Source organism: Equus quagga, chromosome 1 (genome assembly GCF_021613505.1).
Source record: "Equus quagga isolate Etosha38 chromosome 1, UCLA_HA_Equagga_1.0, whole genome shotgun sequence".
Lineage (NCBI taxonomy): Eukaryota > Metazoa > Chordata > Mammalia > Perissodactyla > Equidae > Equus > Equus quagga.
In genome coordinates, this window is record NC_060267.1 from 38,101,424 (window position 1) to 38,114,963 (window position 13,540).

At 37.3% G+C, this 13,540-nt stretch overlaps 1 protein-coding gene across 1 annotated transcript in view; it reads right to left on the reverse strand.

Annotated features, from left to right (window-relative positions):
* Window positions 1–845: 845 nt before the first annotated feature.
* The window catches only part of SLCO1B3 (solute carrier organic anion transporter family member 1B3), a 67,189-nt gene continuing 54,494 nt past the window's right edge, over window positions 846–13,540 (reverse strand). The window contains exons 13-15 of the mRNA XM_046653094.1: window positions 8,646–8,710; window positions 3,869–3,986; window positions 846–1,231 (exon numbers count right to left, since the gene is read on the reverse strand). Coding sequence (XP_046509050.1) covers window positions 1,021–1,231; window positions 3,869–3,986; window positions 8,646–8,710 — 394 coding nt within the window. The 3' untranslated portion in view covers window positions 846–1,020. The remainder of the gene's footprint in view (window positions 1,232–3,868; window positions 3,987–8,645; window positions 8,711–13,540) is intronic.

The following is a 13,540-nucleotide window of genomic DNA, read 5'->3' on the forward strand; positions in this document are numbered from 1 at the left end:
CTGTTTTCCATAGTGGTTGCACCAGTTTGCATTCCCTCCAGCCGTGTATGAGGGTTCCCTTTTCTCCATATCCTCTCCGACAGTTGCTGTTTTTTGTCCTAGTAATTATAAACAGATCAATGGATCAGAATTGATAGCCCAGAAATAAAACCACACATCTATGCATGTTAATCCTTGAGGAATGAGCCAAGAACATACAATGGAGAAAGGAAAGTCTCTTCAATAAATGGTGTTGGGAAAACTGGACAGCTATATGCAAAAGAATGAAGGTAGACCATTATCTTACATCATACACAAAAATTAACTCTAAATGGATTAAAGATTTGAATGTAAGAACTGAAACTATAAAAATCCTAGAAGAAACTATAAGCAGTACACTCTTCAACACTGATCTTAGCCACATCTTTTCAAATACCATGTCTACTTGGGTAGGGAAAACAAAAGAAAAAGTTAACAAATGGGATTACATCAGACTAAAAAGCTTCTGCAAAGAAAAGGAAACAAACAAAATGGAAAGACAATCCAGCAACTGGGAGAAAATATTTATAAATCATTTACCAAACAAGGGGTTGATCTCCAAAATATATAAAGAACTCACACAACTCAACAAGTAAAGTACAAACAACCCAATCAAAAAATGGGCAGAGGATATGAACAGACGTTTTTCCAAGGAAGATATACAGATGGCCAATAGACACATGAAAAGATGCTCAACATCACTAATTATTAGAGAAATGCAAATCAAAACTACGAGATATCACCTCACACCAATCAGAATGGCTATAATTATCATATATTCTAATCTTAATCACAAATGCATAGCCATATCCTAACGAGAACTATAATTCCTTTTCATTTATAGTTTATTATTATAAATTCATAGGTGATTCATTGTTCCATCATAAGTAAAGAGTGTGAGATTTGTCAGTGAAAGGAGCAGAAACTTCTCAAAAATAACATCCTCCTGAATTAATACAACATTGGTTGGAAACATAGCAACAGAAGGATTTTTTGCTCTCCTTAGAAATGTGTTTCACCATCTGCTCTGGCAGGAGGTACGGAATGTCCATCATTTAAGGATTCTAAGTTTGCTTCATTCATGGCTTTTTTTCCATTTTCTGATGCCTTGGTATCTTTTCCTTGAAGTTTTTTCTTCATAGTGAAAATTAGTACAACATATAAAATCAGTGCTGCGAATTTTAAGCTGTCCATCAAGCCCCAGTAGGTATATCTGTGAAAAGAGAAAAAGGTCAATTTTCATTTTAAATTGCGTGGGACAATTTACAGTGCTGCTCTCCAATATGCAGAAGACCTTAAAAGAAAAAAATGATGTTTGAAATTATACATAATATTAAGGCAGCACTTCTAGTGATTCTTTCTATTCAAGCATAAGGAGCTTTTGATTATTTTAAAAAGAATATTAAGCTACAGAAACTAAGGATGGTCAATGATCTACCAGGGTACTTTTCATAACCTAAAGTACATTTGGAATGTTTAACCTTCTCAAAGACAGATTAGTTCATATGTAATGTTAACAGATTATAAAAGAAATAAACTGACTGTGAGATAATGAAATTGAATCCATTTAGATTGAGCCAGGAGCTAACGCTTAGCTTATTGGCTAAATGCAAGCCACAAACCTGTGCTATGTGTCCTACTGGAAGTTTTCAACAAAACCACATAAAATTACCTAGCACACATGGTCTATTCCTATGATTCTGAACGTTGGTTGCACAGTGCAATCACCTGAGGAGATTTTAAAACTCCCATGCCCAAGCCAACCCCATGGCCAATTAAATCAAAATTTCTGAAGGTGGGACACAGAAATCAGTATTTTCTAAAGCTCCTCCTGTGATTACAATGAACACTGACCAAGTAGGTTAGGAAGCACTAACTAGCCTCATGACACCTTTAACTATATGTTGATAAGCTTTCTGCAAAAAATACTTTGAACAATTATTAAGTTTAATTGAAGATGAATGAAATTAATTATATAATTTTGAGCTACTTAATCTTAAGTTTCTTAAAATTGCAATAGAATGTTGTGGTGTACCAAATGTGATAAAAGAAATATTTTAAAAGTCTTCAAATATATTTGCCTCATGCTTGAGTTGTGTCAAGTAGTTACCCACCAATGTTAAACTTTTCAAAATTTCCATTACTATCAAGAAAAATTAACATGGGTTTCTGGTTATGTGACTATTGTTGAGAAAACTTGAATAAGTTGGGTGTAGATTTAGGATTGCTGTCATAATCTAGATTTCCACTCATCGGATTAAGAATTGTTGATATTATTTGCCTATGAGAGATAAAATCAATGAACAATTATCTGGGTACCTCAAAATATTAAATCCAAAAAATTATAAGGTGACTATTTACCATTTGTTGTGTATTCGTTGGTGAATGCACGGCTGTTTTGAAAAATTCTACTTTAGACAATCTTTAGGCAATTACTTTGCAAATTACTTTAGGTAATTTTAGGCAATGATCAAAAGGGAAGTGATAAGGGTCATGAGTGAGCTACAAAGCGGGAAGAGTTCTAAAGAATGGTCATTATTTCCAGCTGGCTGGAATGGTGCAAACTTTAGGAAAGAAGATCACAGAGTTGGAATCATACAGTACAGAGCTTATTCAGACTGCCTTCTTTCATTTAGCAATATACATTAAGGTTCCTCCTTGTCTTTTTGTAACTTGATAGCTCATTTCTTTTTATTGCTGAATAATATTCTGTTGTATGAATGTACCACAGTTTGTTTATCTATTCACCTATTAAAGGACGTCTTGGTCACTTCCATTTTTTGGCAATTAGGAATAAAGCTGCTATAAATGCTTATGTGCATAAGTTTTGTGTGGGCATAAGTTTCCAACTCATTTGGGTAAACACCAAAGAGCATAATAGCTTGATCATACAATAAGCCTATGATTAGCTTTGTAAGAAACTGTCAGACTGTCTTCCAACATGGTTGTCCCATTTTGCATCCCCAATGGCAGTGAAAGAGAATTCCTATTGTTCCACATCCTTGCCAGCATTTGGTACTATTTATTTTTGTTTTTTTTAAGAGCTCTTTATATATTTAGGACATTTGCCTTGTGTCTGTGTTATGACTTACAAATTCCTTTTCTAATTTACATTTTGTCTTTAAAATTTGCTTAAGGTAATTTTTGGGATACAGGGTTTTCAAAATATTTTATCATTTTTTTCTACTATGGTTTTGGGGGTTTGGGACATACTTAGAAACACATTGCTACTTCCTAGATAATGAAAATAAATTCTACCATGATTTCTTCTAATACTTGTCATTTCATATTTTAAATTTATATATTTATTTAACCTGCAATTAATTTTTATTTGAGGTTAAGGTATTATTGCAAATATTTTTTTCTAGATGGCCATCCATTTGTTTTCCTATCAATAGAAGAGTACAGAAACAATTTTTTCCTTTTTTTTCCCATTGACCTGTGACTAGAGCCCATGCTGGTCACTCTCTCTCTTCCTAGAGAAGTCAGGGGCTATTGAGTATAGTGTTTTATTGCCCTCGTTTTAGTATTAAAAGTGTTTTTGGAAACAAGAAAGATTTGACTACAAATTTCAATCTTTTTTCTATTAGCTGTATGATTTTGAACAAGTTACTCATTCTCTTTGATTTTTAGCTTCTTCACGTTTAAGGAAAAAATCCATCTCCTACAGTTTCTATGAATATTAAAATGAAATACCATATTGCCTGATACAACACAGAATACAAAGTTCATTAAATGGTGGCTATCATTATTAATATTATTATCATACTGAAAATGACATCTCATTCTTTAGGAATTAGTATAGTCAAAGGAAAAAATCAATTAATGAAATAGATTTATGGCAACTTACCCATACAATATGGAATTATATATCCTACAAGACCCTCGCTTCCCATGGCTGTTGATAGACCACTTCATACACGCTCTATCAATCAGCGCCCCAAAATATATAGGAGCTGGAATTCCTCCTGCAGTATGAGATAAGAAGGTGTTAATCCAAGGAATATGTTTCAAATGTAACTTGGTGATATTCCAGATCGACACATTTTGGATTAAGTAAAAGTTGAAAATTTTGGAGGCTTAAATCTACTTGAGGGTCAAGATTGTTAGGACTCAAAGGCTCAAACCCATAGCAATATCACAGACATCTTTTATTTACTCTCACCCTCTCAAAATACATGCGGAAGAAGGAACATCATATGCCTGTACACTCTATTCTTATAATGCCAATTAACTTACCATGCCAGAGGGTGGTAAAAAAGGTGAATGTTGTCAGTAAAATGGGGAAGTTATGTTGGTTCCCATGTAATTTTTCTTAGGCAAGGAGAGCTGGAATAGTGGGAGTAGAATTACAACGTCACAGGGAAAGGAAAAAGTGCTCAGTTCGACTGCAAAAAGGCAGGAGACTTTTCAACTCTACTTTTAAGAAAATTAAAAAGTGAATGCCCATTGGAAAACTTTTAGAAATAATCAACAACTACAGCAAAGTTGCAGGGTATAAAATCCACTTACATAAATCAGTAGCATTTCTATACTCTAATAATGAACTAACAGAAAAAGAGCTCAAGAACACAATACCATTCACAATAGCAACAAAAAGAATAAAATACCTTTGGGTGAATTTAACTAAAGAAGTGAAAGACCTATACAATGAAAACTACAAGACTTTCCTGAAAGAAATTGATGACAATATAAAGAGATAGAAAGACATTCCATGCACATGGATTAGAAGAATAAACATAGTTAAAATGTCCATACTACATAAAGTAATCTACAGATTCAATGCTATTGCAATCAGAATCCCAATGACATTCTTTACAGAAATGGAACAAAGAATCCTAAAATTCATATGGGGCAACAAAAGACCCTGAATTTCTAAAGCAATCCTGAGAAAAAAGAACAAACATAGAGGCATCACAATCCCTGACTTCAAAACATACTACAAAGCTACAGTAATCAAAACAGCATGGTATTGGTACAAAAACAGATGCACAGATCAATGGAACATAATTGAAAGCCCAGAAATAAAACCACACATCTACGGACAGCTAATCTTCAACAAAGGAGCTGAGGGTCTACAATGGAGAAAAGAAAATCTCTTCAACAAACGGTGCTGGGAAAACTGGACAACCAGATGTAAAGGAATGAAAATTGACCATTCTTTTTCAACCATTTACAAAAATAAACTCAAAATGGATCAAAAACCTAAAGATAAGGCCTGAAACCATAAGGCTTCTAGAAGAAAATATAGGTAGTACATTCTTTGACATCAGTATTAAAAGGATCTTTTCAGACACCATGTCTTCTCAGACAAGGGAAGCAACAGAAAGAATAAACAAATGGGGCTTCATCAGACTAAAGAGCTTCTTCAAGGCAAGGGAAAACAAGATTGAAACAAAAAAACCCCCACTAATTGGGAAAAAATATTTGTAAGTCATATATCCGACAAAGGGTTAATCTCCATAATATATAAAGAACTCACACAACTCAACAATAAAAAATCAAACAACCCGATCAAAAAATGGGCAGGAGACATGAACAGACATTTCTCCAATAGGCACAGGAAATGATGTTCATCATCACTGATCATCAGGGAAATGCAAATCAAAACCACACTAAGATATCACCTTACACCCATCAGAATGGCAAAAATAACCAAAACAAAAAGGAGCAAATGTTGAAGAGGTTGTGGAGAAAAAGGAACCCTCATACACTGCTGGTGGGAATGCAAACTAGTGCAGCCACCATGGAAAACAGTATGAGGATTTCTCAAAAAATTAAAAATAGAAATACCATATAACCCAGCCAGCCCACTACTGGGTATCTATCCAAAGAACTTGAAATCGGCAATTCCAAAAGTCCCATGCTCCCGTATGTTCATTGCAGCATTATCTACAACAGCCAAGATGTGGAAGCAACTTAATTGCCCATCAACTGATGATTGGATAAAGAAGATACGGTGTGTATATACATATATATATACACAATGGAATACTACTCAGTCATAAGCAAGAATAAAATTGTCCCATTCACAGCAACATGGATGGACCTCAAGGGAATTATGTTAAGTGAATTAAGCCAGATAGAGAAAGACAATCTCTGTATGACTCCACTCACATGTGGAAGCTAAACATGTAGACAAAGAGAACAGATTAGTGGTTACCAGGGGAAAGGGGGCATGGAGGGTGGGCACAAAGGGTGAAGTGGTGCACCTACAACACGACTGACAAACAATAATGTACAACTGAAATTTCACAAGGTTCTAAACTATCATAAACTCAATAAAAATTTTTTAAAAAAGTGAATGCCAACCCTAGGATTCTCTCCCCAGAGAAGCACAGGCCCAATGTCGCAGAGTGCTGGCTCCTGGCAGGTCATCCTTTCTTGGCTCAGAGCTCTGCTTCCACCTTCTTGGCATCATTAGAGCCCACAATCCTGCATCTTCTCTCCCTTGGTTGCGTGCATTTTTAATACCTCCTGAAGCTGCCTAGGCTGTCCAAGTTAGGCCCTGTGGTGCTGAATTTTGTTTCTGTTAATGTTCTGATCACAATGATGCCTAGGTTTCCAGTGGTCTGTGCCTAATCCAATTTTTATTTGTGGTATATGATTTTGCAGAACGTGAGGCTTCTCAGTAACACATATGTTGCCTTATAGCAGAAGTGCCCATCTGCTCTTATGACTAGATTGACTCAGTTCTAGCATTGTAACTTAACCCAAAGTTTAGGGACATGCTAGTAGAGATCTATCCCTCAGATAGTGGGACTGAAATATTCATGATTTTACTTTGTTCTTCTTTGTATTTTGATGAATGATTTTCAATTTTTATTTTGTTACATAAAAATGGTAGTGATTTATATTTCACAATTTTACTGATTCCGTTTACTTTTAATCAGTCTCAGTTTCCTAAGAGTAAGAAATCTTAGGATGACAAGAGGCTGGTGTCTGAGGCCAGTATATCTGAGGAAACTGGTACTGAGAAAATAGGTGAGAAATTTGCAGGTTTCCGCAAATCACAGCCACTCTTTGAAAAATGAAAAATATATGCCAATAATTGATTTTACTCATACAATGCTACTGGTTTGGCCAAACTTAGTGATTTAAATGTTTTATGTGACAAACTTGGTCTTAATCATTACTGGAAGTTTAAAACTTCAAATAACCCCAGTTTTCAGTTTAATACATTATATAGACCTTCCACAATTTACACCTATGTTGTATGCAAGACAATTGTTTGTGAATTGGAGGTTTGGTGTCATTATGTACTTTTTCCACAGAAACAGTTAGGTTCTCTTGTGGCTTATTGGACGTATCAAAATAGGCTGCCCACAATTAGGATGGCAAAATTCCTTTTTTCCTGTTTTATGTCCCAGAGGAGCTTCCTCTCTTCTCAGTCTCACTTCAGCATATCAGAGGGAATATGAGACCTCCAGTTGCCATTTTCCAGCCTACATTCTGAGAGTGAACCATCTCCCTTGGATCTAAAGGAACTGTCAGGATGGACAGAGGCTGGGAGATTAGAGAAGCACCAAAGAGAATGCTGGGAAGAGAACTGTAATGGAATCCTGCAGCACTTCCGTCTTCTTCTTCTCTCCCATGCCCTTTATAGTTCCTCTTTTTACCTTTGAGGATCTGTGGCCTTCTCCTCAAATACACTTCTTGGACAACATCTCCAGTGTAATTTGGCCAGAGTTATGCTTCCTTCTTTTGCTTGCAAAGGGTCCCAGGGATTGACCCCTCCTACTTGTTTTCCCTTCCGCCATCAGTGGTTGCCTCCAAGCCATAATCAGTCTTCCACCCCTATCCCTGGATGCATGAGGCCCTTCTCCTACTTCCCAGGGATGAGAATATAATGGTAATAGGTATTACAAAGGAACACGCACAGGAGTTAGGTTAGAAGCTGTTACCAAGAAGACTCTGTATGGTCTACATGGCGAATGGCAAGATGGGAGAAAGGATGATTTCCTAATCTTATGCTAATCACCTCATTTGAATATTTAGAAATAGCCCTTTAACCTCTGGAATCTACAGTCCTACTCTTTAACAACAAAAAACACCAGTTCTTGAGATTTCATTCATTCAGAACTCCCCCTTATTCCAAGACGCTCAATTCTAAAATTTTAGTTCTCATCTCCTCTTGCATTTTTAACTTCTGTTAAAGGTTAGCTGTCCCAGCCTTGGAGAACTAGGCAATTGGAAGTGGGGCAGCAAAAGTCCGCTTCTGTTATTTCACACAATCTCAGCCTGACCAGATCCCCAGGCCTCCCCAGCTGTCTGGGGCCTTACCTCCTCAGTGTGGAAGGCAGGCCCTCCACTCTGCCTGTGGGAAGAAATGTTCCTCAGTCTGAAAGTATAACAGTTTTGAAGACATCTATCTTGGTGTTAGAAAGAAGGTAAAACAAATAGGATGAGTCCTTATTCTAATTTGACTTTCACCAGAATTAACAAAGTCTCTTTTTCGGCCACTCAGTTTTCCTCTCTCATTATTTTTCATTTACCACAAAAATAAAAATGTTTTTTACTTACACCTTTTTTTCACTTTCTTACAATTGGAAATTAATTGCATTCAGCCTGTGAGCTTTGACACAAAAATTTATATCTTGAATTTATAATCTCTATAGTTATCATACCTAGTGCTCGTATGGTTAGTGCATGAAAACCCACCGCCAGTGATTTCAGTTCAGGTTGAACATTTCTGAAATAAAATAAAGGCAAAGAAACACTAAACATCTCTAAAATACCAGACTGAGTTCAACATTAAAACATTTCTCAGTGTCATTGTTCTTCACGATCAAATGAAAACCCCCAAGTGGATAGCTGATATGATTTAAAGTTAAATTTTTAGTTGTTTTAAAAATAAAACATTTGAATGATAATTATTATTCCCTTATTTATTTAATGTGCTTCGATTTCACAACAATTTAACAAACATTTTCACATTTGATCTCTATAGAATCTTATGAGATAGTGGTTGGAACAGACTTTCTTATGCCTTTGAAGAAACTGATTTTGTGTGGCCTATGCGGTTCACACAGGCCGTAGGAGCAGGTACTAATCTAGGTCTGGGTGTTAGTGGAGCTTTCTACCATCGTTGTTGACAGAAAAGTTGACTAATATGATTCATGAACTATATAATAGAACCAGGAGGGTCAAAAGGTATCTGTTTTGTAGTGTCTAGTATGTTTAAATGTCATTTTAAAAGCAGCAAGCAATCTGTATCCTCTCTTAGAAATTAACTCACCCTTGCATTTAGAAAGTTATTTCCACAGTTCCATTTTTTTATGTTCAATGAGCTGATGACACTACCATCCTTGGGATGATCTAACATATAGGAAGCAAAATGAATTATCTGGCAGCAGTGGCAGGGTGGGGAGAGGGTGATTGAGGCTCCAAAATCCTGTTTTTGCTGAAATATTGCTGAAATACTGAATTAACTGATATAAAAAGTTATTATTATGTTTTTGGTGAGGAAGATTGGCCCTGAGCTAACATCTGTTGCCAATCTTCTTCCTTTTGCTTGAGAAGGATTGTTGCTGAGCTAATATCTGTGCCAATCTTCCCCTATTTTTTGTATGTGGGATGCTGCCACAGCATGGCTTGATAAGTGGCGTGTAGGTTCATGCCTGGGATCCAAACCAGCAAACCCCAGGCCACCAAAGTGGAGAGCAAGAACTTAACTACTACTTGACTGGGCTGGCCCCCCTAGTTATATTAATAGCCATGTATACCATCCTCCCAATGCTCTGGTCTCCCAGTTTCTTGCCTTCTTCCATCCCTTGGTCTGACCTCCCTCACCCCATGGTCATGCCTATCAGTACACACTTTTCTAATTCTCAATTTTGAGCATCTCTCTCTTTGTAACCACCTTTTAATTCTGAAAACTGCTCCTCTAATAAACTAACTCCAACAAGCCTCAGGCCCACAGGGCTCTTCCTCCACCTTTCCACAGGCCATCTCCATTTGCACGTCCTTGCTTCCTTTCTCATCATGGTCTTTCGTTATAACCACTCCTTTCATATACCCTGGACTTTCTTGTCCCTTTCATCCTTTCTTGTTTCAGACAAACAAAAATGCTTTCATCTAACCTCTGCCTTTTCTGCACCTATACCCAAAGATCTACACTGACTGGAGGAAATCATTGGAATATGCAGACTGGGCTCCTTTTAAATTCAAAAGCACAAACTCCCAGGGGGCCTCCAGTGCAATCCTACTGTATTTTACTAGTCTGTTTTCCAGGTCAGTTTATTCTCTCAGTCTTCAAAACTACTAGTCCCCATTCTCTGATCTCATCTCAAGCCTCTTCCTTGTTCCTCCTCACCCTCAGCTGATTACCTTGCTTTTTATTTAACAGAGAAAGTAAAAGCATTAGGAAAAGAATTGCAATGCCCTTGCCTCACTAAAGCTATGGATGTACTCACCTTTTACCAACATAGACGACCCTCTCTTCTATTCCAGAGTAAAACTTTGTGCACTTGTTCACATCCCTTTTCATCTTCCCCTGTAATTGTTCCCCCTTCTTCCTGCATTACCAGCTTCCTTCATCTCTGCTGGATAGTGCTCATCAGCACACAAGCGTGCTACAATATCTAGCACTAAGCATAAGCAGAATTCTTGATCCCGCATCCCTGTTGGTTACCACAAATTTTCTCTGCTGTTTTTTTTATAACATGGCTCCTAATAAGAATTTTTCCTACTGGCTATCTGCACTTCCATTTCTTGCATTTTTTTCATGATCCTTTGCAAAACAGCCTCTTTTCCTCCAATCTTCATGCATTATTTTTGTTAAGAATAATAGCAACCCGTACATAAAAAAATCCAATGGTTACTTCCTAGACCTTAACTTCCATGACCTCTCAGCAGCCCTTGACACAGTTGCCCCTTCTTGATACATTCGTCATTTGGATTTTGGGATACTACCCTCCGTTGGTTCTTCTCCAATCTCATGGGACCTCCTTGTCAGTTTCCTTGATGGGATTCTCCTCCCATTCTTGGTCTCGGTAGTTAGAGTGCCTGAGTCTTGGTCCTAGGATCTTGTTTCTACCTGTACTCAGTCCCTGGAAGATCTCAACAGTGCCATGGATTTAAATGCCACCTATATGTTGTTAATTCCAAAATTTACGTCCTTGGCTCCAATATTTCTCCTGAATGTTAGATTGTATATAAAACATTATAGCTGGATAGCTAATAGGTATCTCAGACTTATGGGGATAGAACAAATTCTTGCTTCTCCACTTCCTCCAACCTACTTTTCCCTAGTCTTCCCCAGTTTGTTCAGTAGTACCACCATCCCCCCAGAGCTCAGGCCAGAACACGGGGATCATCCTTAAATTTTCTTTCTTACATAAAACATTCAATCCATCAGTAAATCCTATTCACTTTGCTTTCAAAACAAAACAGAGACTCAGATCGCTTCCCACTTCCTTTAGCATCACCATCCTCAATCAACCTACCATCCCGTGAAGAACTGTCATAGCCTTCTGTTTTCCCCGATTCCATTCTTTTCTCCCCAAAAACATGTTCTCCACACAACAGCAAGAGGGATCTCCTAAATGGATAAGTCAGTTGTACAATTCTAATGCTTAAGTCTCTCTGCTGGCCTCTCAATACAATTATAATAAACTCCAAAGTCTTTACCGTGAACCACAGGGTCTGTATTATCTGGACCATGCTAGCTCTCTCATTGCAATTTTTACCTCTCTCTTCCTCACAGTCTCTTGCTGATCTTGTACATGTCAAGTATGCTCCACCTCAAGGCCTTCACATTTGCCTGTACTTGCCTCGATTGCTCTTCACCTATCACCATATCAGCATGGCTTGTACCTTCAATCTTTATTCAAGTTTCTGGTCAAATGACTTCCAATGCACAATATCTGAACTAGTCCTGCTTATCAGCCCCTGCCCCTTTTCTTTCTTTCTTTTTTTCATCTGGTTATTCTCATCTATGGTCTTCCCTTTCCCTCTCTGGGAGCACATCAAGCCAAGCTATGGGGGCAGTGCAATGGGGATCCCAGATAGATCCTGCATTACCAGTTACAGAGATGTAGGATGATCAAAATCACAGTTAACGAAGATGAAGTGTGCTTGCTTCTTCACCAAAATTTAGTAATGGTGGGCTCTGCTGAGGGCCTGAGCAGCATACCAAAGAATTTGTTGTTAGACTTTTCTTGTGTTTCCATTTTTTTGGATTTGCAGTGATTGGTCAATTGCATTCTATGGGAGAGACAGACCCCTGACCTGGTGAGGCTGGAGGTTCAGATGTTCACGGCAGGGCATGGTCCAGCTTAGTGACTGATCCCTTTCAGTAGCTCACATACATGATTGAATAAATGTTGTGACTCCAGGAAAATGCTCACTAGATTGACTACACTTTGTAGAAGTGAAGTAGGGTTGTTTATCATCCACATCCTGATCACAGCTTTAGGCTTGGTTACTCTATGATATGTGGATTTCTTCACGACTTAACTATTCTTGCAGAGAGGGTGGCTTTTGATAAGAGGAGAGGAGCTCTTAATGGCGAGTCTTCTTCTTCTACTCATGTCCAGTTTTAAAGATTCACAGGGGTGGTTGAACCTTCAAATACTTGGGAGGGAAAAGTCAGAAACCCCCTTCCCTTCAAAAAAATTGTTTTGAAATTATTTCAGATTTTCATAAAAGCTTCAAGAATAGTACAAAGAATACCCTCCTAGTTCCTTTCACCCAGATTTCCAAACATTAATATTTTATCATCTTTTCTATATTTGTCTTGTGATTTATTTTTCTTCCTAATGCTTAACGCTTCTTCTATTTTACGTATTTACTTATTTATTTATTGTTTCTTCTCCTATACCCATCCACTCACCCTCACTGGAAGCTAATGAAAGCAGGGCCTCTATCACTTTTGTTCACAGGACTGTCCTCAGAGCCTAGAACTGTGCCCGACGCATATCATGAATATATACTGACTAAGAAAATATCCCTCCTCCTTAGTGTATAGTCTAGTTTTAACAGTAGCCTTATGATGTAAGCATTGGAAAATTAGTAACAGGCTGAAGTTTATATTTTTATTCTACGCTCTGTTTCACATGTTTTCTTTCAATAAAATTGGAGGCTGGTGAGAGATCAATAAATGTTTTTGATAAATGGTAATGTTGATCTTAACCACTTTCTTAATAAGATAAAGCTATCATCAACAATGGAACAGTGATATCTGAAACCCTTTTTCTCCTTATGAAAGATTTTAAATTAAGAGGCTAAGACCTGTTGAGATGGAAGCTAATGTGGAGTTTTGAGATGACTTCCTGTAAGTTGATGAATCTGTAATCTGGCAAATATGGAAGACTTCTCCTTTTGAGTAGACAACATTTTATCTTAAGGTAGAGCTATATCTGTGGAATAAATTATAATGAATAATTTGACAAGATTTGGGGTCAGAGTAGAATTTAAACAACTGTAGACTCAGTTTACCAGTCTGTACTCATTTTAGCAAAAGTTAATACATTTGTTTCCTTTCCCTTCCATGTCATGCTGTTGGCTGACAGTGAATCTG